General features: G+C 45.3%; 3 protein-coding genes across 4 annotated transcripts; 1 reads left to right on the top strand and 2 right to left on the bottom strand.

The window, feature by feature from the left end:
* The first annotated feature begins 2,151 nt into the window (after positions 1–2,151).
* Positions 2,152–3,402, top strand: LOC125548130 (probable carboxylesterase 15). Its single transcript, XM_048711808.1, has one exon. It carries the CDS (start codon positions 2,210–2,212, stop codon positions 3,227–3,229), a length of 1,020 nt encoding a protein of 339 aa, XP_048567765.1. The 5' UTR covers positions 2,152–2,209; the 3' UTR covers positions 3,230–3,402.
* A 684-nt stretch (positions 3,403–4,086) lies between these two features.
* On the bottom strand, positions 4,087–4,928 carry LOC125546722. Its single transcript, XM_048710876.1, has 2 exons — positions 4,332–4,928; positions 4,087–4,203 (listed from the first exon to the last, which is right to left on the bottom strand). Exons 1-2 carry the CDS (start codon positions 4,926–4,928, stop codon positions 4,087–4,089), a joined length of 714 nt encoding a protein of 237 aa, XP_048566833.1.
* A 5,024-nt stretch (positions 4,929–9,952) lies between these two features.
* LOC125543209 (pentatricopeptide repeat-containing protein At5g67570, chloroplastic) lies at positions 9,953–15,931 on the bottom strand. Of its 2 annotated transcripts, none has more exons than XM_048706477.1 (9): positions 15,345–15,931; positions 14,883–15,074; positions 14,674–14,755; positions 14,374–14,454; positions 14,143–14,256; positions 13,474–13,567; positions 13,200–13,357; positions 11,572–12,006; positions 9,953–11,059 (listed from the first exon to the last, which is right to left on the bottom strand). In XM_048706477.1, exons 1-9 carry the CDS (start codon positions 15,911–15,913, stop codon positions 10,352–10,354), a joined length of 2,433 nt encoding a protein of 810 aa, XP_048562434.1. In that variant the 5' UTR covers positions 15,914–15,931; the 3' UTR covers positions 9,953–10,351. The 2 variants fall into 2 exon arrangements, with proteins under 2 accessions (XP_048562434.1, XP_048562433.1); XM_048706476.1 differs by having other exon boundaries at positions 14,374–14,565; positions 15,345–15,928.
* Between the last annotated feature and the right edge of the window lie 11,799 nt (positions 15,932–27,730).

The following is a 27,730-nucleotide window of genomic DNA, read 5'->3' as shown; positions in this document are numbered from 1 at the left end:
TTGGAATGAAAAAAAATCTGTCTAATATAGTCAAAGTGAGCTCATCACTCTGACTTTTATTCAGAAGTAGTTGCAGTGTTTTGAATACTGTATGCATGGACATATCACATATGTAACAAACAATTGCTCCAAAACAATTAACCATGTAGCATTAATAGGTATTCTGCTCATGAAATTGTCTTAATGCACATGCCAATGCCTGAGTCAATATTGACCGTATAAATGCCTGCAAAAAGGTGGGAAAGTCTGACTATAAAACATACTGTAACCAATAGCCGAGTTTATGATTCCTTGACACAAATCGAAAATTGGATCATATACTGCACCCCAGATAAACATGTTTATGATCGCTGATCATGGCGAAGGTCTTGTATCATCAACCAACTACTCCTCAATAACAAAAATCTGCTCCAAAATAAACAAACTTTTGACAGCAATCAACTGAACACGACCAAAAAAATTCTCCTGTTCATGTCAATGCCCATGATAAAGAATGAACTGCAAGTGCTTCCCTAATGTTGGTTCCATCAAATTATTTTACGTGTACAACACAGGCCTAGATGTCCATGTTCATTAATCCCAAAACTAGAAACTGAGCACATCATTGACTGTTCTAATTTAGGGCTCACCAGAATCCTCAAATCTTCATCAAGCCAACTACTTTACTGAGAAAGTGAGAAAATAGGACTAGCTGACTGAAAGTTGTATTCACAGCCGGGGGATTGATTGAGCTAGTACCTTTGAGGCCATGGAGTTGGAGTGCGTTGCGATTGAGATGGGGGCTCTCTGGGATTGTCAGTGTTGTCAATATCCGGGACATTGATTAAATCTTCCGTGGCCTCATGAACTTGTGATGCAGAACTTGAGGAAGGAGAATCGGTAACAGAAAATTTCCCTCCATGCCCGCACTTGCCGTCGTCCTCCCCCTCCTCTTGCACAGCCAGATCTGGGACACCCTCGGTTGCGACCGGCTGGGAACAGAAGCTCTACCCACGGACATGGCAAAACGGAGATTTAAGGATTTGTTGCCGGAGAAACAAAGAAAGAAAAGGAGGATCTTGAGAGAGGATAAACCTGATCAGGAGATCCGTGAACGACTCCCCACCGACAGTGGCGGAGCCAGGAAATTTGAATTAGGGGGGCCGATTGCAGTCAAAATAGGTTGGGGAGGGCCAAAGCATAGAAAAAATAGACTTTAAACATAAAAAATTGCTAATTACGCATTGTTCATCAGTGAATTAGCAGCAAACTCCTAATGCCAGGGGGGCCAGGGCCCCTGCTGGTCCCCCTGTCTCCGCCACTGCCCACCGAGATTCATTGGCGAGGTAGTGAGAAAGGGGCGAGATCCAGGCGCGGCGATGGGGAGGGCGTCGTTCCGCCGGTCGATGCAGCTGCGTCCTCCTAATGGGATTCGAATTTTGAGTTGAGTCCGGCTGGGTGTGGATGGGCAGACTGGTCACGGGGTAGTGGACGGGGATGTAGGCCAGTACGCCCTAGGCCGCGATCGTAGGTAGGCCGCGCTAGACTGCTAGATACGATAGGACATGTATTCGGTTCGTATCGCGCTTGAAAAAACGAACAGCCAGAACCGCGTGGGGCCATGTGGGCCGCGCTAACGCAGATCCACACGCTGCAGTGACGGCTCCGATACTGGTTGTGCGCGCAACCAGTTAGGAAAGGCCTTATTCGCAGGGGATAGTCTGAAATTTGACGGTGCAGATGTGGGGTCGTGCTGGAGTTACCGCAAATCGGGAAGGGGAGATTACAGGGATGGTCGGGTTGCAGATGTTGGCCAAGTTTTTCGTTTTGCGGGAGCAAAAAAATAATAATTGGCTGATTCAGCCAAATGTCCCGGTAAAAGTTCGGCCTGTATATTGTGATCTTCATTCTCAAAAAAAAAGTGATCTTCTGTTTCTCTCTATAAAAAGCCGTATGCCCCTAAAAAAGCCGCATTTTTGCCAAGTAAAAAACGAGAATGACGTATCGTTTGACATGATTTCGTATTTAGTCAACAGCAAAGACAAGCAAGAACCTTCCGATCGCGCGCCACGCTTGACCTGGAGAAGACCAGAGCTGCCACCAATGCGAGCGCGCTGTCTGATCGACACGAACCTTCGTGAGTACTAATAATATCTATAAATCCGATGCCCCATTGTCTCAGGAATCGCGACAACCTGCCGGGCGTCCGACGGCACCGACCCATCACACGATGTCCGGGGAAGACACCGCAGCACCGCAGGTCTTGGAGGACCTGCCGGGCGTCCTCAAGCTCCTCAGCGACGGCTCGGTCGTCCGCGGCGACGAAGCCGTGCTCTGGCCAGAGGACCCGTTGCCGGACGTCCCCGGCGTGCAGTGGAAGGACGCCCAGTACCACGCGCCGCGCGGCCTTAGCGTCCGCGTGTACAGGCCGTCGTCGTCGGTGACGGAAGCCGGCGGCCCTAAGCTCCCGGTGCTGGTGTACTTCCACGGCGGCGGCTACTGCCTCGGCTCCTTCGCGCAGCCACACTTCCACACCTACTGCCTCCGCGCCGCCGCCGAGCTCCCGGCGGTCGTGCTGTCCGTCCAGTACCGCCTCGCCCCCGAGCACCGCCTCCCCGCGGCCATCGAGGACGGTGCGGCTTTCCTCTCCTGGCTGCGCGACCAGGCCGAGCTCGGCGTTGGCGCTGACCCCTGGCTCGCCGAAACGGCCGATTTTGGCCGGACGTTCATCTCCGGCGCATCGGCGGGCGCCAACCTGGCCCACCACGTCACGGTCCAGGCCGCCTCGGCGCAGCGAGACGTCCACCCGGTGCGCGTCGCCGGGTACGTCCTCATCTCTGCGTTCTTCGGCGGCGCCGAGCGGACGGCGACGGAGGCCGACCCCCCGGCGGACGTGTCCCTGACGGTCGAGGGATCCGACATGTTCTGGCGCATGTCGCTGCCGGTGGGGGCGAGCAGGGACCACCCGGTGGCCAACCCGTTCGGCCCGGAGAGCCCCAGCCTTGCGTCCGTGGATCTCCCGCCGGTGCTCGTGGTGGCGCCGGAGAGCGACGTGCTCCGCGACCGCGTGATGGGGTACGCCGCGAGGCTGAGGGAGATGGGGAAGGCCGTGGAGGTGGCCGAGTTCGCCGGAGAACAGCACGGGTTCTCTGTCCTCCGGCCGTTCGGCGAGGCGGCCAACGAGCTGATGCGTGTCCTCAAGCGGTTTGTGTACGCAGGTACCACACGTAATACGTCCACTGATGGTTGAAGTGTTTGGTGATCTCCTGATTCTCGTGTGGCAAATCGTTTGGATTTTTACTTACTTCAATAATGTAAATCCGGCCACGCAACCTAATGAACCATTTGATGGAAGAACTGCATTCTGGAAGAGGTCTGAAAAGTGAAAACCGTATGTGAGATGTTCTGTGTTGTCTTGTCTCATTAGTGATCTTCGAACTTTCTCCAGATTTCCTTGGAACTAATATTCCTAAATTTGCTTCAAAAGAAACTATTATTTCGAGTTACTACTGTTGAAATACAATGTGATGTTAGCGTCACATCATATTGTAGGACACCAAAACAAACATAAGCAAAATCGTGACTCCTCATATGACATAAATAATTTATGAGCGATTCCACTTCTCTAACACACCACCAGGCTGCTGTCACCACCTCCACTTCCTAATCCCTACCTCGCGTCGAGGCCTCGAGGGAGAGGGGACTGGATCGGGTGTGGTGACATGGTTCGGCCCAAGTTGGGGCCCCATTTATCACGTCAGACGCATTTTGCACGAATTCTTCACCGATGTGAGGGCTGACTCATCTATCTATATCGAATTAACAATGGGCCTCACTTGACAGAATGATGCAAAACTTTAAAATGGATAAAAGTAGACTAACTTGCTTAACTATGGAAGAAACTAGGACAATTTTTATACTCCTCAAATAGACCAAGAAATATCCCAACTTGACACTTAAAGAGTAAAATTTGGAATTCACTATATAAATAACTTATTAACTTATGGTAGTAAGTTAAACAAGTACCAAGTCACTCAAATACATCTCCTTCCTCATAAATATGATATCGAAAAAGGTATTTAGAATTCTAAAACAGCAAGCACCGAGTCATACATGAATGACTCCCTCAGGATGTTCTCTCTTGTGGTGAGCATTCTTCTTCGGCAGAAAGACATCCGACAGGACGGTCTTGGACTTCAGGGAAGCAGCAAATATCTCTAGTGCCTACATTAAAAAAAATCCATACATACACAAACACACACAAAACAAAAGGTAAATCACCAGCCGATCAACTTCAGCAAAACCACCACCTAAAAGTTCAAAGACTCAAAAGAAATTAGAGCACTATGTACCTCTTCCTTGCCGATCTTCACTGTCTTTTCCTGCAAGGCGCTGAGGTCCTTGATGCCCAACAGCGAGATCGTCGCGAAAAAAGAGGCCGAAGTCACAGACAGGTCATCCCCGACAGTGTACATGCCCACAGGTAACGGCGTGGTCGTCGGTGGTGCCGCGGCCACCAGGGTCCCATTCGTTTCGGCGGCGGGCGTCATAGCCCTGTGCATATAACAGTTGCATCTAGGGCAGACTCTGTTACGTATCACCGATAGATATCCACAGCTAGTGCCTACGCCTGGGTAGGCGCCAGTTTTACGGCCTTCACATGTGTAGAAGGTGTCAGTACCGTTGCTGAGTTGTGTGCCCAACAGCTGCTTTAGGAGGGGGATCGTGGCCGGGGTGACGGCTGGGCTAAGGCGCAACTCCTTGCTCTTGTAGTTCGCATCTAGCTTCTCCACGCTCCCGAGCACGTTGCCGATCCAGCCGACCATGCGCTCCTTGGTCAGTAGGTCGACTACGGTGCCCAGCGGCAGGGACAGGAGGCCCGCGAGGAACTCCACGACGTCGCTTCCATCCTCGGCGAAGCACACCTTCTGGGCCTTGGTGTCGATCATGACATGAGCTTCATCGACAACTCCATAGTAGGCGTGCTATTCTGTTGTAGTTAAATTCAACCCTTCTAAATGAGCAACGTTAATTGACAAGAAAACATGCATTTCTGTATCATCGAAAAGAAGTTAACTTTTCCAAGAATTAAAGCAGGTGGAGCAATACCATCTTTCTAAACTGCAGCACAAAGAGATCTCCGTGTGAGCAGACAATTTCAGATTAGTGGATAATATCAAATGTAACCCACAGGCTATGTACAAACCACGCAACCAATACCACTAGATAAACATTTTTTAACTACAAGATTTGTTGGAAATTTTATATTTCATTTATTACATATAAATGGATGCTGTAATGCATATATACTATTAAATGGTTTAGATTGTAAGAGTTTAGACTGGGGCGGAGATTGTAAGAGTTTTTCAACGTGCTTGTATGGATACATGTTTGATACTGCTAGTGTTGTTAGTGCATGATTGTGTTGTTGTCTTAGTCCATATGATCTAAGCCATTCCTAGCTAGGTTAGTTAGTCTCACTCGTGTAGATGGGTATATATAATATTTTCCCCAGTATAAACTCTTACATGGTTTCAACCTCTTTCTAATTATTGTGATACTCGTTTCCTCGCTTCCACACGTGCTAACCATGGACAACGCATCTTCCATCTCCTTCGGCGCCAACACCAACCCTCCCCCTCTACCCTTGCAACCCAACATGTGCCCATCCAGCAACATGCTCCTGTCGTCCTTGACCTCCATTAATCCAACTACAATATGGACTCACCGACCACGTCGAATGCTCCGTCGACGGCCGTATGCGCCTCGTCGTCCTTCACTATATATCTATCAACTCTTGCATCATCAACTAGGTGTATACACCCATCTCCTAGGAAATCCTCGACATCATCATGAAGCCTGATGAGACTACTTACTTCCTCTGGCTTGTCGTTCACAACCTCTTCCTCAACAACCGTTCTCATCGTGCAATATATGCCCTCCGCAAATTATACAATCTATACCAAGGTGGTCTCTCTATCACATAATACTGTAGCAAGCTAACTCATCTCACGAACACATCGTGATGCATGTCGACTAGAACATCAGGAGCGAGGGCCTCGTCCTTAATTTCGTCAGAAACCTCAAGATCTAACTTCAGTATGTCTGTCACCAGCAATCCCTTGCACAGGTTGTCATCCTTTCTAAATTGTCGTTCCCTCCATGCCAAAGCCCATGTTGGCTCATGCAGTCCTAACAACTCTAGCATTGAATTTTGGGACAACATGAGTCGCCATGGGCATGGATGTGGAGGGTGGATTCGTCCTCCATGGCGTTGATGTGGGTGATGTTCCGCTCCTCTTGCTCGAGGAAGGATGGCGGCCCACGCAAGGACATGTTGGTGGAAGACTGATTGAAGCCTGACTTTAGGTCAGTGATGACATTGAGGACAATGCCCTCATTGGTGTGTGGTAGCCGATGATTTTCCGAAGAGTGTCCTCGAGCTACTTTAGCTTGCTACAATATGTCACAATGGAGAGATCACACCTTGATATAGACTATGGAATTTGTGCAGGTCATAGATCCCTTGATGAGCACGGTCACCAAGGAAGAGGTTGTGGACGACTATCCGGGCGGAGTAGGTGGTGTCATCGAGTTTGACAATGATGTCGAGGGTCTCCGAGAGGAGGAGGTGGTGGTGTACACCCAATTGACAATGCATGAGTTGAATGATGTCCAATCAAGATCGACGAGGCGCATGCAGGCATTGGCGGAGTCGTCGATGTGGTTGGTGAGCGCATACATGCGGAAGACCATCATTGAAGTTCACAATGTATAGTTGGATTCCTGGAGGTCGAGAATGATAGGAACATGTTGTCGGATGGGAACTTGCCTGATCGCAACGGTGAAGGGTTTAGTGTTTGCGCCAGAGGATACGGAAGAGGCGCCGTCCATGGCAAGTAGGTGCAGAAGTGAGGAAATGAGTATCGCATGATTTAGGAAGAGGCTGGTAGAATGTAAGAGCTTAGACTAGGAAGAAGGTTTTCACACTATCAATTGTATTGATGGTGGGGGGATATATACCCATGTAAACGAGAGAGTGGTAGCCAGCTAACCTAGCTACAAAAGGGTTAGATTATAAGGACTAGGACAACAACATGAACTAACAACACTAGTAGCACAATGTGTACATATGCACATTGACAAAGATACACCAGGTATAATTGAATTTTCTATTAGGAACACTAATTGCAAAGATATCCACATAGTTTGGAACTTAACTGCACAAAAATTTACAGAGTTAAGGACATAGTCATTTGCCCTAAAATACTTAAATCCTAATTTAAGCCTTTGAGACCTTAGGAGACCATTAAAACCCAGAAACCTCAAGACCAAATATAATTAATTTTAATCTACAACCTTAGAAACCTAACACTACATTGATTAACAGCTTGGGCAATTCCAGGGTCGGGTTTTCATGCCAATTCTTACACCACATTTGGAATATTTCTTGGTAGAATAGGGCAAACTTCTTCAGTTATAGGGGTTTCTCTTGTCTTAAACACTCTTCATTTGTCTTAAACACTCTCTAAGAGTAAGCACGAGAGTGTTTAATACAGTGTAGTGTGAAAAAGTCTTACATTATGAGACGGAGGGGGTAGTTATTAGTTTCTTCCTTTCTTTTTTGTACCAGTAGATGAATGTTGCAGCACAGTGGAAACTAGAACTTTGCTTTGGTACACCCCATAGAAAAGTTTAGGGATTTAGATGCAAATCAAAGGTGAAGATTAGAATGTACCTCTTCAATTAAAAAAGGACAATATAGTCTTTTGTATCCAAATCAATCCATTCAACACGTTTGATCTGCAGGCTAACATGATGATGGCCTTTTGTAGAAACTTTAGATTCTTGTAAACTTTTAAGAGGGGTGTACCGAAGCAAAACTCTTATAAAAAATTTAGTAGAAAGATGCAGCAGAAACATGGGGCACAACATATGCATCATAAACATGGGATACAACATATGCAGCAGTAGGAAAAGACGACACAAACTAGTGCACAAATGAAGCAAGAAAGATAATGTACGGAAAATGCAGTAGAAAATATACATCACAAAAATGCAATAGGAGCTAGAGTAAAGATGCCACAGAAAAATATTGTAAAGAACTACAATACAGAAAAAACTCATGAAAACATATCAAAACGGGGTGTCTAGTTTAAAGTTGCCTTCAAAACAAAGGAAATGGTCAAAACGTATTTTGATTTGGACGATCTTTTGAGAGAAAAAGACTTTCTGAAGTCCGGAAATGGACTTAAACCTAAAAACTGAAAGCCAGCATGCATGTTATTAGCAAAACACTAACTATATTTACTGACTACTGGGCATATATCATTTTGTTTTTTCAGGTGTGCATGGCAGTCTTACCGAGCGAGCAGCAGCCGCCGCCTCCCCGCTGAAGACGAAGTCGTCCATGTCACTAGTCACAACGTGTCCGTTGTCGCTCGCAGCTGCGGCGTATTGGCGAGGAGGATTCATTGTTGACATGAAAGCAATCTGGAGTCAGGGCGACGGCTCGAAAAGGTCAACGAATACAATGATTACATGGAGATTGTTCGAAATATCAGCTTGGGTCCCAAAGTGTATGTAATCTAATGTTAAGTAACGACCGGCGGCAAAAAATGGTTGAGACCAGATCTACTTTACGTCTTTGTTTGTGATGCGATTCCGATAAGAGATTTCATTAAAAACGAGTTTGGAAACAAAATTCACATAGTAGCTAAGGATCGAGTTAGTCATGCAAAACAAATCACGCAGCAGAATCACTGAATCAGGTAGGGCAGATTTCAATCGTCGCCTGGCGAGGCGAGTGCGTATACGATGACATGGAAATGAAATCGGAAGAAAGCAGAAGGTAGTGGGAAGGAGATCGATGAAGTCGCTCACATTCACAGCGTCGCGCCGGTCGCCTGAGGGCGACGGCTAAACGAGGGTTTTACTTTTGCCGCGGCACCTGCACGTGAATGGCGGGACCTGTTGGGCTATTTATGGCACTTGGACTATTTCTGTAGAGAACTAATTGTGGCCCACTAAAGGCCCGCACCTCTTGGGCCGAGCTATCCAGGCCCGTTAATACGGCCCATCTGCGGTTTTCCCGTGTAGTATTCCCAAATCTCTTTTCTACTCAGTCTGCTCTGGAAGAAGCCAACTGACGGAGCTGTTAAAGTGAATGTGGATGCGTCATTTCATGCAGAAACTTTGTCAGGAGCGCGCAGAGCTATAGCTCGTGATGATCGGGGCAAATTTTTGGCAGCTGCAACATGTGTTCTACCCCATGTCTCTAATGTTCACTCAGCAGAATTATCAGCTGTTTGGAAGTGGCTTAACTTTAGCAGCAAATCTGCGTTGTACTAATGTCATCATAGAGTCTGATAGCATGGTGGCGTTGGAGGCAATATCTGATCCAAATGCTTACATGGGAACTGATGTTCCAATCATTGCAGAGTGCTCTCTTGTGACCATGGAGTTCGCTAGTATCGCCTTCGGTTATTGTAGCAGAGAAGCAAATACTGTGGCGGATGCATTAGCAAAACATTGTTTCAGCATTAGTAGGTCTGAATCTTGGGAATCGAATGTCCCTGACTTTATTCTCGCACGCTATGTAACGATCTGGCTATTATTTAGTGAATAAAGTTGCTATGATAAATAAAAAGTGTTCAAAAAAAAACTCAGTCTGCTCAATACTTCTCACAAAAAAAATCTCAGTCTGCTCAAAAAAGGAAAATCTAACATATGTAAAAAAATCTCAGAAAAAGTTTTCCTAATTGCAAAATGAAGTTTTTTCGAAAAGGAAACTCAAAACGAGGTTAAAATGGAACCGACTAACTCCAAAATGTGCGCAGCTACGCACTCGTGTTTCATTGCAACACCCACTGTACATGTTAACAACTGCAAAATCTTGCTTGACATGGTTCTGGGGCTTTTGCTCATGGAGCTATTTTTTTCATTACTGGCTCGAGCAAGCACCCACAATCGGTGATTCACAAATTGATGTGATTTGTTATGCAAAAAAGCAGAGTTCTATTACAGTTCCTACTAGAACATGTGCCTAAGTATCCTTCGCGATCCGATCCACTTCTTACAAATGAAGTTAATACACAGGTTTGTCCCTAAACTACCACACATATTTACCCCAGAGCAGCACTTATCAACATCTCCGCAAATAATTTGTGCAACAAAAGAACATGTGTGCAAATAAATACTCACAGGTTGGTTTACTCTTCTACAGAACTATGGTGGGATCACAACAACCAGAAGCAACCAAAGCCTGCGGGACTCCATTATTTCCGCATTAACCAGGCCTGAGGCCAGTTCAAATTGATGTCTGAATTTTACACTAATAACATCAAACAACATGCCTGAGTGCTTCATTCATTTATCCTCTCATAGTTTCTCTGCTTCCCTTCTTCGGAGCAAATATGTCCTCAACACACTCCTGCTCCCATGATTCGAGAATTTCTGATGCTGTCGGCATCTTTTCATAGGAACTACAGTTACCAAATGAGTTCATGGAATCAAGCACTTTGTCGATGGCAGATACCTGTGTGCCCCAGTGCGCAAGATTACGATGTTCATCTTCTGAATGCGGACCATGCAGTACAATGTCCCCACCCGACCCAGCTTTGACACCTGATACAGGGATATCAGTACTGGAATCAGATAATTCATGACTACCCAATGAGTCCTTGCAAGAGAGCTCATCCTGTTCCATCAGATTGCTATGTGAACAATTATCTGCTTGAGGCTCTTCAGCGTCTTTCGTCAACATTGTTGCACATTGGGACTGCAATGCTCTTACAAAACCAAGTCCGGGATCTGTTTTGATGGCATCACTAGTACTGAGGTGCGTTATCAGGTCTTTCAACGCATCCACCCTGAATCGATGTGAATTTTGCTGAAGTAGATCGCTCCATTGCTGTTCATTCATCTCGACTGAAGACGCAGACATAGTATTCATGAGATGCAGTGTCCTTGCATGGTCGCTATCAGCAATAGTTTGGCAAATATTTTCAGTGAACAGCTCTACGTCAGGGATTTCTCCTCTTTCAAGTATTGAATCAAGTGCATGCTCCACCAAATAGGGCTGCAAAACAAAAGCACGATGAGTAAATAATTCTGCACTTGGTCACCTTCGGTGCAAGCACACTCCGCGGCAATTCCTAGTAGCAGGCTAAAGGTATTTGGAATGCCCTCTCTTGAGGTCAGATGCACAAATTAGCACAAACTTGAAGAAGATCTGCCAATGCAAATTGAAATAAATTTGGATATGAAAGAAATGAAAACAACTTGGATGATGATGACAATGACGATCATTATAAGGTGGAGTTTCAGGTGCCACATTTCTTCTGGAGAGTACAAACTGTCACACAAACAGGGGTGTAGCCATATTAATATTATTAGATAGCAAACAAATGTTAACTCCATGATGAACACAACTTTACTTTTATTTGTTAAATACGATGTAAAAGGCCATATTTGCACAGATATCTTGAACATATTATCCAAACATGGATCTTAGCTAGTATTGTGTTCAGAATTGAAACGCGAAGTCATATATCTCAGAAAAGGTTATGGGGTAGTAGATAATAAACACACCTTTCCAGCTCTGGATGCCTTGATGAGCAACCATGAATATTTGCTTTGATCTAGATGGTGTTGAGAAAGAGTCATCTGTCTGTATACATTTTCGAAATATTCCCACTGTTGGGCGGATGCAGATGCTTCAAGTATAGAGCTGTATGTATACACGTCTGCTTTAAGTGATGAATGGTCACGGGTATGTGGCTGAGAACTACAAACACTATATGTGGTGGTCTCAAACATGTCCTTTGCCTTCCCAAACATATCACAGCGTCCATACACTTTTAGCATGACATTTATCGTCCCAATATTTGGAGTACAGTAGTCCTTCATTGATTCAAATATCGAGATACACTCGGAGATATACCCACCATCAAAAGAGGCTAGGATCATGCCAGTAAATGCGAACTCCAGTGGTTTAGTGAGGCGAAGCTGTTCCATCTTCTCAACCTGAAACAGAAAAATTATCATAAGAATATATTGCATACATTTCTTTTCTTTACTCTGAAGGGGAGCCTTGGCGCAGTGGTAAAGCTGCTGCCTTGTGACCTTGAGGTCACGGGTTCAAGTCCTGGAAACAGCCTCTTACAGAAATGTAGGGAAAGGCTGCGTACAATAGACCCAAAGTGGTCGGACCCTTCCCCAGACCCTGCGCAAGCGGGAGCTACATGCACTGGGGCTGCCCTTTCTTTTCTTTAATCTCCAAGTCCCCACATGGAGATATTACTCGTGCAATAAGGAATCAAAACAGTAATGCCAGTGTTCTGCGGAAGTAAGATTACTTAATTTGACTCCAGGAAGAAAATGGAGCCAGAGTGGAGATACAAAACAAAACCCGCAATAGAAGAGGAAAGCCGTATCCTCTGTGCTCTCTGTTCTAGAATATATGACGTGTTGGACAAGACATGGTATCCCATAAACAACTTTGACCAAGAATATTCATAGTGTTTAGCTTTGGAAATCTTATGTGGTAATGCATCATTGCCTCAGCACAACATTTTCAGGATTATTTAAGGTGCTGTCTTTCTCAGTTTGTTTCAAGTTTTAAATTAGTCTCTTACTCCCGCTGTTCACAAAGACGTGTTGTTTTAGAATTTGAGTCGTCAAACTTCCTTAACTTTGACTGGTAGTCTGTACCGAACTACCTAAATTGATTATATTTAGTATTGTACCGATATATTTTTATGTAAAGCAAGTCCAAAATATATATTTCTACTTTATTAGTAAATTAAACACCACCATTTGTGTTAGTAGCATTTGAGATTTTGCATGCCAGAACTCAACTTTCAGCAGATAAGTGCAGCTTGAGGTGGCAAGAACCCCTAGTGGGCACAAATTCATACCTCGTGGCTTTTCCAGTAACAACCAGATTAGCTATTCTCAGAAGATCATACACACATCAAAGATCAGAGCATCTTTTTTCTTCAGCTTTTTTGCCAGCCAAAGAAAAGCTATCACATTACTCCTAACCTTGGTAGGACATATGGCATGGTTCCTGGGCTGTTTTTCTAAACAAATCTCGATGAAGAAATCAAATCATATCTAGCACAAACCTCAGAAGGCAACACTATTTGACTAGTTACACCAAAAAGAAGAAAGCAGTATGATTGCAGATATAAATGTATACATGATCAATCACAAACCTGTAACATAGCATCTTTCCACCTTCCTTTATTGCAAAGACAGCAAGCTAATTCATAGTACACACTTGCAGCTCCAACGACTCCTCTTTGTTCCATGTCTTTAACTGCTTCAACTGCTTCATTTACTTTCCCTTGTTCCCAGAAGGCTCTTACTAACACTGAGTGCAAATATTTGAAGGTCAACTACATAACTGAAATGTCAAATAACAAATCCAATGAATATAACTACAATGCATGAATGCAATACATCAGATGAAGCTTACTGCAGCGCTACCTTTATAAGTTATCGCTCTTGGAGGTACCCCTTTTCTCTGCATCTTTTCAAAGAACTTCTGGACAAACTCATACTTCTTGGATTTAAGCATGACCTTTCAGAAAGCAGCCCCAGTAAGAATAACAATATGGTAAAACAAATGACAGACTCAACAAAGAAAAAACACCATATTTTTCTTAAATGTGATACCATATTATTTCCTTGAGAGTGGAACAGATTGGACAAATGAAGATATGAGATAAAGGACAGGCATAGGAGGAAGATAAATAACTTGACATAAGGGTAATATTAATACAGGCAGGGCAAAATCAGAGCACTGAATCTCTAGAACAATACAAACAGAGACCAACAGTAAACCAGATGCATGTATTACAGCCTGAAGAGTATCTGCAATAAGACAGGCCTGGCTAACTAACAGTTGTGGTTCCCAAAAACAAACACAATTTGTCAATAATATGTTAAAATATGGTAATAAGTTTTAGCATCGTATCTTAACAGATTGTACCCATAATAATAATTTAAAACATGGTAATAATCAAATAAATTAGTGATATCTTCGTCGAGATATAAATGCCACAAACTATTTCTAAATATGTATACCAAACAAGAATAGAAAAATGTTACCAAATTACCCAAATTTCAATACCAATCATCAAGTAAACAATTTACCTCCATTGCCAAGCCAAATGTCGCTCCTGTAGGTGTCAATCCACCGAATCGCATTTTCTGAAACACCCAAAATACCCCTTTCCATTGCTGTGATAGTACGCAGGCATTAAGAACCTATAAAACCAAAGGTCGAAGTGACAAGACAATCAACTTTTCAACAAGATCAAGACTTCTTCCAAGAGGGAACTAGGAAAAAGGAATGAAAAGAAAAGTTGCAGAAGCTACTCTAACCGAGTTATAAACGAGAACATCCGGCTCCAAACAAGGATCCCAATCTTTGCGCCGCATCATCATTACCCTTTTTGAAGGCTTCTGTCTCATATAATCGATTATTTTAATTAGCTCATTGAGAAGGCCAGCTCTACCAAGTGTAACAGCAATACTATGGTATGCAGCCATATCAGGGTATATTTGAGCATCTCCCTGATGTGAAGCAAGATAAAACGTCTATGTCAGTTACTTTTTTTGTTTTTTGAAAGAGGGAAACATACTAATTAATTAATTATGATTATGGGGAAAAAATAAAACTACCCTCATGATGGTGAAAATCCGCAGTGCTTCAGTTGGCATCCATGCTTTCCCAAGGATTGACAGTAACTTTGTATAGACAAACCTAGACATGGAATAATCATATAAGTTAAGTTATTGATATTCCACCATAATTTTGTACCATAAATTATGCTTACAGTGGCTGGAAAGGAGGAAATGAGTACAAAATGAATGCATAAACAGAAAATTACCTGCTTCTTCGATGCTTGTAACTGTTTTCATTGTACACCCACTCGGTAACAGCAACAGCCTGCCTCCAGTTTCCCTTTGCCTCGAGCCCTTTGAGTATTTGTAATAGATTATCTTCATTATATATTAGGTCAGCTTGTTTCATCATTCTAGTAAGCCTCCAATCACCCAAACTAAGGTCCCCTTCATTGAGCCTGGTGGACAAACTTGTTTACTGAATTTTGGAAAACAGAACACTTCCAGTTCACATGTGACTTGATAATTAAGTATGAATCTCATATAAAAAAACATGTGTCTAGCTATGAGATACAATCCATGCTAACTCTATAATAACTGCCTTTAAGGTGCCTGCCCATGGAGCTAAATTGGTCACTTTTTTATCATTCTTTTCCCACCCCCAAGCTGCTAAATGGGTCACAAATCAAGAAAGTCTTGAAAGAGCAAGCGTAAGAAACATCGCTTACCTACTGATCAGCAGCTCAATCCTCCTCTCCTCGTCCCCCACCTCCGAAATCCAGCCGGAGCCGACGCGCCTCTGCTTCCCCTTGGCATCCTCCGCCCCCTCATTTTCTACGTCGCCGTCAAGAAGCCACTGGAATCTGTCACCGCTCCTCTCCTCGAGCATCTTCCGCAGGCCGACGAGGCCCTCCTCGCCGGAGGCCGCGCGCGGAGGGCCCACGACGCCGCGGGCGCCGTGCCAGGGCCGCCCCATGAGGACGCGGTACTCCTCGGCGGCCGCGCGGAAGCGGGCCTCCTCCTCTGCCACCAGCGCGTCCTCCTTCGGCGGCGCGGCGGCAGCGGAGGCCTCCTTCCTGGCGCGCCGCAGCGACTTGCCGGCCTCCTTCTTGCGGAGGGCATGGAGGATCTTGGGCGTCGCGGACACGCCCTTGCGGAGGAGCCGGCGACGCAGCGTCTCGGTGGTCGGGGTCGGCCGGGGCTTGCGGTTGGGACCTGGGTGGGGGGTGGGGGTCGGGGTGGGGTTTTGGAGGTGGAGGGAGAGGCGGAAGCCGGGGGAGGGCGAGGAGATAGCCATGACCGGGAACGCGCGGAATGCAGCAGCTGCGTCTACAGTCCTCCACAGCAGCAAAGACCACTACACTTCAGAACTGGGCTTACAGGCTTGCCTCCGTGGCGGCTGGCCCTTTTCCACTCCAACTTCAGCGTTTGTTTGAGCCCAAGCTAGGCCTGTTAAAATTTGGCTAGCCAATACTTTGGTCAAGGTTTTGGTTGCCCATGTTTTGACCAATGTGTGAACTAGAGCTTCCTTCTAGTATGTATGAGGATGAGGAGTGGCTTCGCGATGATGGAGCAAGGAGGTGTGTGCGTCTGCCGGATTTGATGTCTCCGTCTGCCGACGGGCGTGCGTGATGCACATGCGTGTATAGAGCTTGGTTGTGGCCGGGACCGAGATGGTCTTTTTTGCCTCGGGCGCACACCTATGGTACCTACCGGCATGGTGCTCAGCAAGCCTCGGCGGTTCGTGTTGCATCTGGTGGCATGGCTTCCGACCGGTGGCTGACAGATCAGGCGGCTGGTGCAGGTAAGTGGCAGCCCGCAACATCGGCAAGATGCGGTTGGCTGTTTAGGCGGTAGGCTTCTTCGACTGCGAGATGTCTCGGCGGTGGTGCTTGCTTGATTTGATGATGCGGTGCGGGTTGGGAGTTTGGGTGAAGACCATGTCTCAGCCTTGAGCATGTGACCAGTGATGGCGACGGTTGCGGATGTCGTAGACCTTCTTGGCGGCATTGCCGCACCCCCTCCCTCATGGATCCGGCTCTGGGGAAACCCCGAATCATGCGCGACAGAACGAATAGCGGTGTCTTGGTGTTTGATGATCCACAAGTATAAGGGATCAATCGTAGTCCTTTCGATAAGTAAGAGTGTCCAATCCAAAAAGGAACAGAAGATATTGATAGGCGGTTTTCTGCAAGGTTTTCTCTGCAAATGTTGTAAAATAGTTTGGGTAGATAGTGTGATAGCAAGATAATTGATGACAAGTAACAAGTAAAGGCATCTCCAATGCTAGCCCGTAAATTGGCTCCGACATCCATTTGTGGACATTGGCAGGACCAGTCCGTGGACACTGAAGCGGGTGCATAGGGCACCGAATTAGCTTTTTTGTGGTTGTAGATGCTCTTATACCTTCTTGGCAAGGCATTGCTCATGGGCTTGAACTCTTGAAACGGGGCATCATTTGGAGGGTTGGAAATGGCCAATCAATATGCATATGGAGAGACTGTTGGATCCTGAATGGAGGCTCGGGTAAGCCTATCACCATGCAGGGCCGGTGTTGTCTACGGAGAGTGTCCGGGCCGCTGGATGAACGAGGAACGTGGCGTATGGACCTTCTCCAAGAGTATTGTGCCCCTGTGGGCATTGAGCAGATTGTTAAAAATCGAACTTGCACACGTCTAGGAGAGGATGTTCTCGTTTGGGAACTGGAGCGTAATGGTATCTTCACGGTGCGGAGCGCATATCGGCTGGCGCTTAAAGAACGACTCCATTCATCTTTAGTCGCAGCGAGTAGGTGTTGGGAACGTAGTATTTTAAAATTTTGCCTACGATCACGCAAGATCTATCTAGGAGAAGCATAGCAATGAGCGGGGAGAGTGTGTCTGCGTACCCTCGTAGACCGAAAGCGGAAGCGTTTAGTAACGCGGTTGATGTAGTCGAACGTCTTCGCGATCCAACCGATCCAAGTACCGAACGTACGGCACCTCCGCGATCAGCACACGTTCAGCTCGGTGACGTCCTTCATACTCTTGATCCAGCTGAGGCCGAGGGAGAGTTCCGTCAGCACGACGGCGTGGTGACGGTGATGATGAAGACGACGATATGACCGAAGGGTGTAACTGTGGAGGGGTTACACCGCACATGGCTAAAAGATCAACTTGTGTGTCTATGGGGTGCCCCCTGGCCACGTATATAAAGAAGGGGAGGGAAGAGGTGGCCGGCCCTAGAGGGCGCGCCAGGTGTGGGGAATCCTGTTAGGACTCCCCAGTCCAAGTAGGATTCCCCTCCTCTTTCCTATTCCTAGTAGGAGAAGGAGGGAAGGAGAAGGAGGAGAGAAGGAAAGGGGGGCAGCCCCCCCAACCCTAGTCCAATTCGGTTTGGGCTAGGGGGGCGCGCGCCACTCCCTGGCCGGCCTCCTCTCTTCCACCACTAGGCCCATGAGGCCCAATAACTTCCCGGGGGGTTCCGGTAACCCCCGGCGATGAAGCTATGTACCTAGGGTAGGGTCATAGGCCTGACCTATACACCCTCCCCTAGGACACCATCTTAAAACCAGAAGCATTCAAGGGATAGCATCATCCACTTGACTACAAGGCATTCCACTCGGAAGATTCAAAGTCACTCGACCACAACAGTTATCACTTGAGAGACAGAAGACCTAAAGTCACTCTGCACGACAATGGTTGGACGTTTACTTCGTAGACTGATGTCTACTACACAACCTTCTTCTTGTAGACGTTGTTGGGCCTCCAAGTGCAGAGGTTTGTAGGACAATAGCAAATTTCCCTCAAGTGGATGACCTAAGGTTTATCAATCCGTAGGAGGCATAGGATGAAGATGGTCTCTCTCAAGCAACCCTGCAACCAAATAACAAAGAGTCTCTTGTGTCCCCAACACACCCAATACAATGGTAAATTGTATAGGTGCACTAGTTCGGCGAAGAGATGGTGATACAAGTGGTATATGGATAGTAGATAAAGGTTTTTGTAATCTGAAAATATAAAAACAGCAAGGTAACTAATGATAAAAGTGAGCACAAACGGTATTGCAATGCTAGGAAACAAGGCCTAGGGTTCATACTTTCACTAGTGCAAGTCCTCTCAACAATAATAACATAATTGGATCATATAACTATCCCTCAACATGCAACAAAGAGTCACTCCGAAGTCACTAATAGCGGAGAACAAACGAAGAGATTATGGTAGGGTACGAAACTACCTCAAAGTTATTCTTTCCAATCAATCCGTTGGGCTATTCCTATAAGTGTCACAAACAGCCCTAGAGTTCGTACTAGAATAACACCTTAAGACACAAATCAACCAAAACCCTAATGTCACCTAGATACTCCAATGTCACCTCAAATATCCGTGGGTATGATTATACGATATGCATCACACAATCTCAGATTCATCTATTCAACCAACACATAGAACCTCAAAGAGTGCCCCAAAGTTTCTACCGGAGAGTTAAGACGAAAACGTGTGCCAACCCCTATGCATAGGTTCATGGGCGGAACCCGCAAGTTGATCACCAAAACATACATCAAGTGAATCAATAGAATAACCCATTGTCACCACGGTTATCCCACGCAAGACATACATCAAGTGTTCTCAAATCCTTAAAGACTCAATCCGATAAGATAACTTCAAAGGGGAAACTCAATCCATTATAAGAGAGTAGAGGGGGAGAAACATCATAGGATCCAACTATAATAGCAAAGCTCGTGATACATCAAGATCGTACCACCTCAAGAACACGAGAGAGAGAGAGAGAGAGAGAGATCAAACACATAGCTACTGGTACATACCCTCAGCCCCGAGGGAGAACTACTCCCTCCTCATCATGGAGAGCACCGGGATGATGAAGATAGCCACCGGAGAAGGATTCCCCCTCTGGCAGGGCGCCGGAACGGGTCTAGATTGGCTTTCGGTGGCTACGGAGGCTTCTGGCGGCGGAACTCCCGATCTATTGTGCTCCTCGATAGTTTTAGGGTATATGGATATATATATAGGCGGAAGAAATACATCAGGGGAGCCACGAGGGGCCCACGAGGGTGGAGGGCACGCCCAGGGGGGGTGGGCGCGCCCCCTGCCTCGTGGCTTCCTCGTTGATCCCCTGACGTGCACTCTAAGTCTCCTGTATTGCTTTCTTTCCAAAAATAAGTTCCGTGAAGTTTCAGGTCAATTGGACTCCGTTTGATTTTCCTTTTCTACGATACTCTAAACAAGGAAAAAACATAAACTGGCACTGGGCTCTAGGTTAATAGGTTAGTCCCAAAAATCATATAAAATAGCATATAAATGCATATAAAACATCCAAGGTTGATAATATAATAGCATGGAACAATAAAAAATTATAGATACGTTGGAGACGTATTAGCATCCCCAAGCTTAATTCCTTCTCGTCCTCGAGTAGGTAAATGATAAAAACAGAATTTATCCATGTAGTTCTCTTTATTGTAGCAAGAATATTCAGATCCATAAGATTCAAGACAAAAGTTTAATATTGACATAAAAATAATAATACTTCAAGCATACTAACCAAGTAATCATGTCTTCTCAAAATAACATGGCCAAAGAAAGCTATCCCTACAAAATCATATAGTCTGGCTATGCTCTATCTTCACCACACAAAAAATTTAAATCATGCACAACCCCGATGACAAGCCAAGCAATTGTTTCATACTTTTGATGTTCTCAAACTTTTTCAATCTTCACGCAATACATGAGCGTGAGCCATGGACATAGCACTATTGGTGGAATAAAATGGTGGTTGTGGAGAAGACAAAAAGAAGAAGATAGTCTCACATCAACTAGGCGTATCAACGGGCTATGGAGATGCCCATCAATAGATATCAATGTGAGTGAGTAGGGATTGCCATGCAACAGATGCACTAGAGCTATAAGTGTATGAAAGCTCAACAAAAGAAACTAGTGGGTGTGCATCCAACTTGCTTGCTCACGAAGACCTAGGGCATTTTGAGGAAGCCCATCATTGGAATATACAAGCCAAGTTCTATAATGTAAAATTCCCACTAGTATATGAAAGTGACAACATAGGAGACTCTCTATCATGAAGATCACGGTGCTACTTTGAAGCACAAGTGTGGTAAAAGGATAGTAGCATTGTCCCTTCTCTCTTTTTCTCTCATATTTTTTTATTTGGGCCTTTTCTCTTTTTTTATGGCCTCTTTTTTTATTTTTTATTTGGACTTCTTTGGCCTCTTTTATTTATTTATTTCCGTCCGGAGTCTCATCCCGACTTGCGGGGGAATCATAGTCTCCATCATCCTTTCCTCACTGGGACAATGCTCTAATAATGATGATCATCACACTTTTATTTTCTTACAACTTGATACTTAGGACAAGATATGACTCTATATGAATGCCTCCGGCGGTGTACCAGGATGTGCAATGATGCATGAGTGACATGTATGAAACAATTATGAACGGTGGCTTTGCCACAAATACGATGTCAACTTCATGATCATGCATAGCAATATGACAATGATGGAGCGTGTCATAATAAACGAAACGGTGGAAAGTTGCATGGAAATATATCTCGGAATGGCTATGGAAATGCCATAATAGGTAGGTATCGTGGCTGTTTTGAGGAAGATATATGGTGGGTTTATGGTACCGGCGAAAGTTGCGCGGTATTTAGAGAGACTAGCAATGGTGGAAGGGTGAGAGTGCGTATAATCCATGGACTCAACATTAGTCATAAAGAACGCACATACTTATTGCAAAAATTTATTAGTTATTGAAACAAAGTACTATGCGCATGCTCCTAGGGGGATAGATTGGTAGGAAAAGACCATCGCTCGTCCCCGACCGCCACTCATAAGGAAGACAATCAATAAATAAATCATGCTCCGACTTCATCACATAACGGTTCACCATACGTGCATGCTACGAGAATCACAAACTTTAACACAAGTATTTCTCAAATTCACAACTACTCAACTAGCATGACTCTAATATCACCATCTTCATATCTCAAAACAATCATCAAGTATCAAACTTCTCATAGTATTCAATGCACTTTATATGAAAGTTTTTATTATACCCATCTTGGATGCCCATCATATTAGGACTAAATTCATAACCAAAGCAAATTACCATGCTTTTTAGGATTCTCAAAATAATGTAAGTGACACATGAGAGTTCATCTATTTCTATAAAATAAAACCACCACCGTGCTCTAAAAAGATATAAGTGAAGCACTAGAGCAAATGACAAACTACTCCAAAAGATATAAGTGAAGATCAATGAGTAGTCGAATAATTATGCAACTATGTGAAGACTCTCTAACATTTAATAATTTCAGATCTTGGTATTTTATTCAAACAGCAAGCAAAACTAAATAAAATAAAATGACGCTCCAAGCAAAACACATATCATGTGGTGAATAAAAATATAGCTCCAAGTAAAGTTACCGATGAACAAAGACGAAAGAGGGGATGCCTTCCGGGGCATCCCCAAGCTTAGGCTCTTGGTTGTACTTGAATATTATCTTGGGGTGCCTTGGGCATCCCCAAGCTTAGGCTCTTGCCACTCCTTATTCCGTAGTCCATTGAATCTTTACCCAAAACTTGAAAACTTCACAACACAAAACTTAACAGAAAACTCGTAAGCTCCGTTAGTATAAGAAAATAAATCACCACTTAGGTACTGTTGTGAACTCATTCTAAATTCATATTGTTGTAATATCTACTTTATTCCAACTTATCTATGGTTCATACCATCCGATACTACTCATAGATTCATCAAAATAAGCAAACAACACATCGAAAACAGAATCTGTCAAAAACAGAACAATCTGTAATAATCTGGATCAAACGTATACTTCTGGAACTCATAAAATTCTCAAATAAATTTCTGGACGTGAGGAATTTATCTATTAATCATCTTCAAAAAGAATTAACTAAATAGCACTCTCCAAATAAAAATGGCAGCAATTCTCGTGAGCGCTAAAGTTTCTGTTTTTTACAGCAAGATCAACAAGACTTTCCCTAAGTCTTCCCAATGGTTCTACTTGGCACAAACACTAATTAAAACATGAAAACTCAATCATAAAAGAGGATAGATAAATTATTTATTACTAAACAGGAGAAAAAAGCAAGGAACAAAAATAAAGTTGGGTTGCCTCCCAACAAGCGCTATCGTTTAACGCCCCTAGCTAGGCATGATGATTTCAATGATGCTCACATAAAAGATAAGAATTGAAACATAAAGAGAGCATCATGAAGAATATTACTAGCACATTTAAGTCTAACATACTTCCTATGCATTGGGATTTTGTGAGCAAACAACTTATGGGAACAAGAATCAACTTGCATAGGAAGGTAAAACAAGCATAACTTCAAGATTTTAAGCACATAGAGAGGAAACTTGGTATTATTGCATTCCTACAAGCATATATTCCTCCCTCATGATAATTTTCAGTAGCATTATGAATGAATTCAACAATATAACTATCACACAAAACATTCTTTTCATGATCTACAAGCATAGAATTTTTATTACTCTCCACATAAGCAAATTTCTTCTCATGAATAATAGTGGGAGCAAACTCAACAAAATAACTATCGTGTGATTGAAAATTAAGATCAATATGACAAGTTTCATGGTTATCATTATTCTTTATAGCATACGTGTTATCACAATAATCATCATAGATAGGAGGTGAGGGAGTCCTGGATTAGGGGGTGTCCGGATGGCCGGACTATACCTTCAGCCGGACTCCTGGACTATGAAGATACAAGATTGAAGACTTCGTCCCGTGTCCGGAAGGGACTTTCCTTGGCGTGGAAGGCAAGCTTGGTGATACGGATATGTAGATCTCCTACCATTGTAACCGACTTTGTGTAACCCTAACCCTCTCCGGTGTCTATATAAACCGGAGGGTTTTAGTCCGTAGGACAACATACAGAACAACAATCATACCATAGGCTAGCTTCTAGGGTTTAGCCTCTCCGATCTCGTGGTAGATCTACTCTTGTACTACCCATATCATCAATATAAATCAAGCAGGACATAGGGTTTTACCTCCATCAAGAGGGCCCGAACCTGGGTAAAACTTCGTGTCCCTTGCCTCCTGTTACCATCCGGCCTAGATGCACAGTTTGGGACCCCCTACCCGAGATCCGCCGGTTTTGACACCGACATTGGTGCTTTCATTGAGAGTTCCTCTGTGTCGTCGCCGTTAGGCTTGATGGCTCCTATGATCATCAATAGCGATGCAGTCCAGGGTGAGACCTTCCTCCCCGGACAGATCTTCGTCTTCGGCGGCTTCGCACTGCGGGCCAATTCACTTGGCCATCTGGAGCAGATCGAAAGCTATGCCCCTGGCCATTAGGTCAGATTTGGAAGTTTAAACTAGACGGCTGACATCCGCGGGGACTTGATCGTCGACGGATTCGAGCCACTGCCGAGCGCGCCACACTGTCACGACGAGCATGATCTAGCTCTGCCGCCGAACAGTGCCCTGGAGGCCGCACCCGCATCGGCTTCGACCCTTAATTCGGAGCCAACTGCGCTGATCGAGGATGGGTGGTTGGACGCCACCTCGGGGGCTGCGATCCCAACGGCGATCGAGCCGAACACCAGCCCTGCACTCTGCGAGACTCGTGACTCCAAGAAGCCGGACTCCTCTCCGGACTCCGAACCCTCCGCGCCCCTACTAATCGAATCCGATTGGGCGCCGATCATGGAGTTTACTGCCGCGGACATCTTTCAGCACTCGCCTTTCGGCGATATTCTGAAGACACTAAAGTCTCTCTCTTTATCAGGAGAGCCCTATCCGGACTACGGTCAGCAAGGTTGGGATACGGACGATGAAGAAATTCAAAGCCCACCCACCACCCACTTTGTAGCCACTGTCGACGATTTAACCGACATGCTCGACTTCGACTCTGAAAACATCGACGATATGGACGACGATGCGGGAGGCGAAGAAGAACCACCGCCCACCTAACCATATGACGTATACATGGTGCACGCACCAAAAGATGACGACGAGGAGCGGAAGGACGCACTGAAGGCTTGTTCCCTCGAGAAGCAGTCAAAGCGGCGACGCAAGCGCCGCCCCAAATCCCGCCTCGACAGAAATAACGATCACACAGACCCAGCGCTGGAGCAGGGCGAACCGCTGCCGGACAACGGCAATCCGGATGATCAAACCGAACAAACAAATTCTATCAAGGATAATAGTTCGGACGACATAACGCCGGACAGGCGCCCGGACCAGCGAAAGCATCCAATAGGTCGTCAAGACCTCAGACACAACTAATCAAGTCCGGCGCTGCTATTTATACCGAACAAATGGTCACACCCCTATTTGTCAATACAAGGCTCAACGCACGCAGACAAGTGGCAATTTCTTCTCATCTTGAATTATACATGGTTTCTTTAAAAACTATCCTTTTTGCACGACAATCTTTTCACCTAAATTCCTCTCTTTTACAGACGATCATCATGCTACACCCGTCCAGGATACAGCACAACGGAGACACAGGCGCAGACGTGCAGCAGGGACCCGCCCCAAGGATTCTTTTTAGATTAAGACCCTGCGTAAACCTTTTTTACTGTCTCTTGTTGATACATATCCACCGTTGAGAAGGATGCTGACGTCTTGGCATGTGGCCACGCCAGAACAATGCACGTACCTGGACACAAGGGGCTTCTTACAAAGGCCATTATTTAGGCCCGGTTTATACCACAAAGACCGAATACCTTAGGGAGTGTTCGGCGTCGCGAGTTTGGCCCTATATGCATTAGCTCCGAATCATTGTCTTTGGTCAAATGTTGGGTTTGCCCGGCTCCTGTGTTTTGGTGCCTTACGTTCCGCTTTACCGGTTAAGGTAGCACCAGGAGAACTACTGCGATTGTGCCCTGGTTCATCCGGACGAGCACCTCAGTAGAGAAAGCCGAAAACTAACTGTCATGATATAGCGTGAGACTGGTCAACCACTCGATGACCTGTTGGAATGTTAGAATTCCTCTGCCTTAACGAAGGGCCGTTTTCCGGCCAGGCATGTACGCACCCCGGGATCGGGAGAGTGCGGAGCCACCAGGGGCTATCTAGTAGCCCCACTGTCAAACTCCTATGGCTAAGTGAAAGTGTTAAAGCATTATAGTCTAGTTGCCTCGCTTGTTCCGCTATCACCTCCTTAATAGGACCAAGACGTTGGGTTAAGTGTGAACGCGTGTTTTTTGCGAGCACCTCCGCATTATATGCATGGGGGTCGAAGCCGACGACTGCAATCTTTCAGGTTATACATGAAGGAAATATGCCCTAGAGGCAATAATAAAGTTATTATTTATTTCCTTATTTCATGATAAATGTTTATTATTCATGCTAGAATTGTATTAAACGGAAACATAAATACTTGTGTGAATACATAGACAAACCAAACGTCACTAGTATGCCTCTACTTGACTAGCTCATTAATCAAAGATGGTTATGTTTCCAAACCATAGACATGTGTTGTCATTTGATTAACGGGATCACATTATTAGGAGAATGATGTGATTGACATGACCCATTCCATTAGCCTAGCACCCGATCGTTTAGTATGTTGCTATTGCTTTCTTCATGACTTATACATGTTCCTATGACTATGAGATTATGCAACTCCCGTTTGCCGGAGGAACACTTTGTGTGCTACCAAACGTCACAACGTAACTGGGTGATTATAAAGGAGCTCTACAGGTGTCTCCAAAGGTAAATGTTGGGTTGGCGTATTTCGAGATTAGGATTTGTCACTCCGATTGTCGGAGAGGTATCTCTGGGCCCTCTCGGTAATGCACATCACATAAGCCTTGCAAGCATTGCAACTAATGAGTTAGTTGCGAGATGATGTATTATGAAACGAGTAAAGAGACTTGCCGGTAACGAGATTGAACTAGGTATTAAGATACCGACGATTGAATCTCGGGCAAGTAACATACCGATGACAAAGGGAACAACGTATGTTGTTATGCGGTCTGACCGATAAAGATCTTCGTAGAATATGTGGGAGCCAATATGAGCATCCAGGTTCCGCTATTGGTTATTGACCGGAGACATGTCTCGGTCATGTCTACATTGTTCTCGAACCCGTAGGGTCCGCACGCTTAAGGTTTCGATGACAGTTATATTATGAGTTTATGAGTTTTGATGTACCGAAGGAGTTTGGAGTTCCGGATGAGATCGGGGACATGACGAGGAGTCTCGAAATGGTCGAGACGTAAAGATCAATATATTGGACGACTATATTCGGACATCGGAAAGGTTCCAAGTGATTCGGGTATTTTTGGAGGTACCGGGGAGTTACGGGAATACGAGGAAGAAGCAATGAGCCTTAATGGGCCTTAGTGGGAAGGACCAGGAGGTGGCGCGCGCCCCTCCCAAGCCCAGTCCGAATTGGACAAGGGATTTGGGGCGCGGCCCCTCTCTCCCTTTCTTCCCCTCTTCCCCCCTTTCCCCCCTTCTCCTAGTTGGACTAGGAAAGGTGGAAACCTACTCCAACTAGGAGTAGGAATCCTACTCCTCCTTGGCGCGCCCACAAGGGCCGGCCGGCCTCCCCCTTGTGCCTTTATATACGGGGGCAGGGGGCACCCCATAGACACACAAGTTGATCCACGTGATCGTTTTCTTAGCCGTGTGCGGTGCCCCCTTCCACCATAATCCTCGATAATATTGTAGCGGTGCTTAGGTGAAGCCCTGCGACGGTAGAACATCAAGATCGTCACCACGCCGTCGTGTTGACGGAACTCTTCCCTGACACTTTGCTGGATCGGAGTCCGGGGATTGTCATCGAGCTGAACGTGTGCTAAAACTCGGAGGTGCCGTAGTTTCGGTGCTTGATCGGTCGGGCCGTGAAGACGTACGACTACATCAACCGCGTTGTGCTAACGCTTCCGCTGTCGGTCTACGAGGGTACGTAGACAACACTCTCCCCTCTCGTTGCTATGCATCACCTTGATCTTGCGTGTGCGTAGGAAATTTTGAAATTACTACGTTCCCCAACAATACACATCTATACATTAACGGCCGCCCAGGAGGCATCATATTACTTTCAAGCAAAAGTATAAAAATAGCCTTATAAAAATTTATAAAAGCATTTCACTTA

The sequence above is a fragment of the Triticum urartu genome, chromosome 3 (genome assembly GCF_003073215.2).
Source record: "Triticum urartu cultivar G1812 chromosome 3, Tu2.1, whole genome shotgun sequence".
Lineage (NCBI taxonomy): Eukaryota > Viridiplantae > Streptophyta > Magnoliopsida > Poales > Poaceae > Triticum > Triticum urartu.
Note: the sequence above shows the minus strand (reverse complement) of the source record. Positions and strands in the feature narration are given on the sequence as shown.

What these genes read in the sequence shown, in the direction of transcription:
- LOC125548130 (XM_048711808.1), top strand. Translation starts at nt 2,210, where the DNA reads ATGTCCGGGGAAGACACCGCAGCACCGCAGGTCTTGGAGGACCTGCCG.
- LOC125546722 (XM_048710876.1), bottom strand. Translation starts at nt 4,928, where the DNA reads ATGATCGACACCAAGGCCCAGAAGGTGTGCTTCGCCGAGGATGGAAGC. An exon ending in TGAAGATCGGCAAGGAAGAG is followed by an intron (nt 4,204 to 4,331) that starts GTACATAGTGCT and finishes TTTTTAATGTAG; the next exon opens with GCACTAGAGATATTTGCTGC.
- LOC125543209 (XM_048706476.1), bottom strand. Translation starts at nt 15,913, where the DNA reads ATGGCTATCTCCTCGCCCTCCCCCGGCTTCCGCCTCTCCCTCCACCTC. An exon ending in ATGTTCTCGTTTATAACTCG is followed by an intron (nt 14,257 to 14,373) that starts GTTAGAGTAGCT and finishes TTGGTTTTATAG; the next exon opens with GTTCTTAATGCCTGCGTACT. An exon ending in AGGCATCCAGAGCTGGAAAG is followed by an intron (nt 11,060 to 11,571) that starts GTGTGTTTATTA and finishes TTTGTTTTGCAG; the next exon opens with CCCTATTTGGTGGAGCATGC.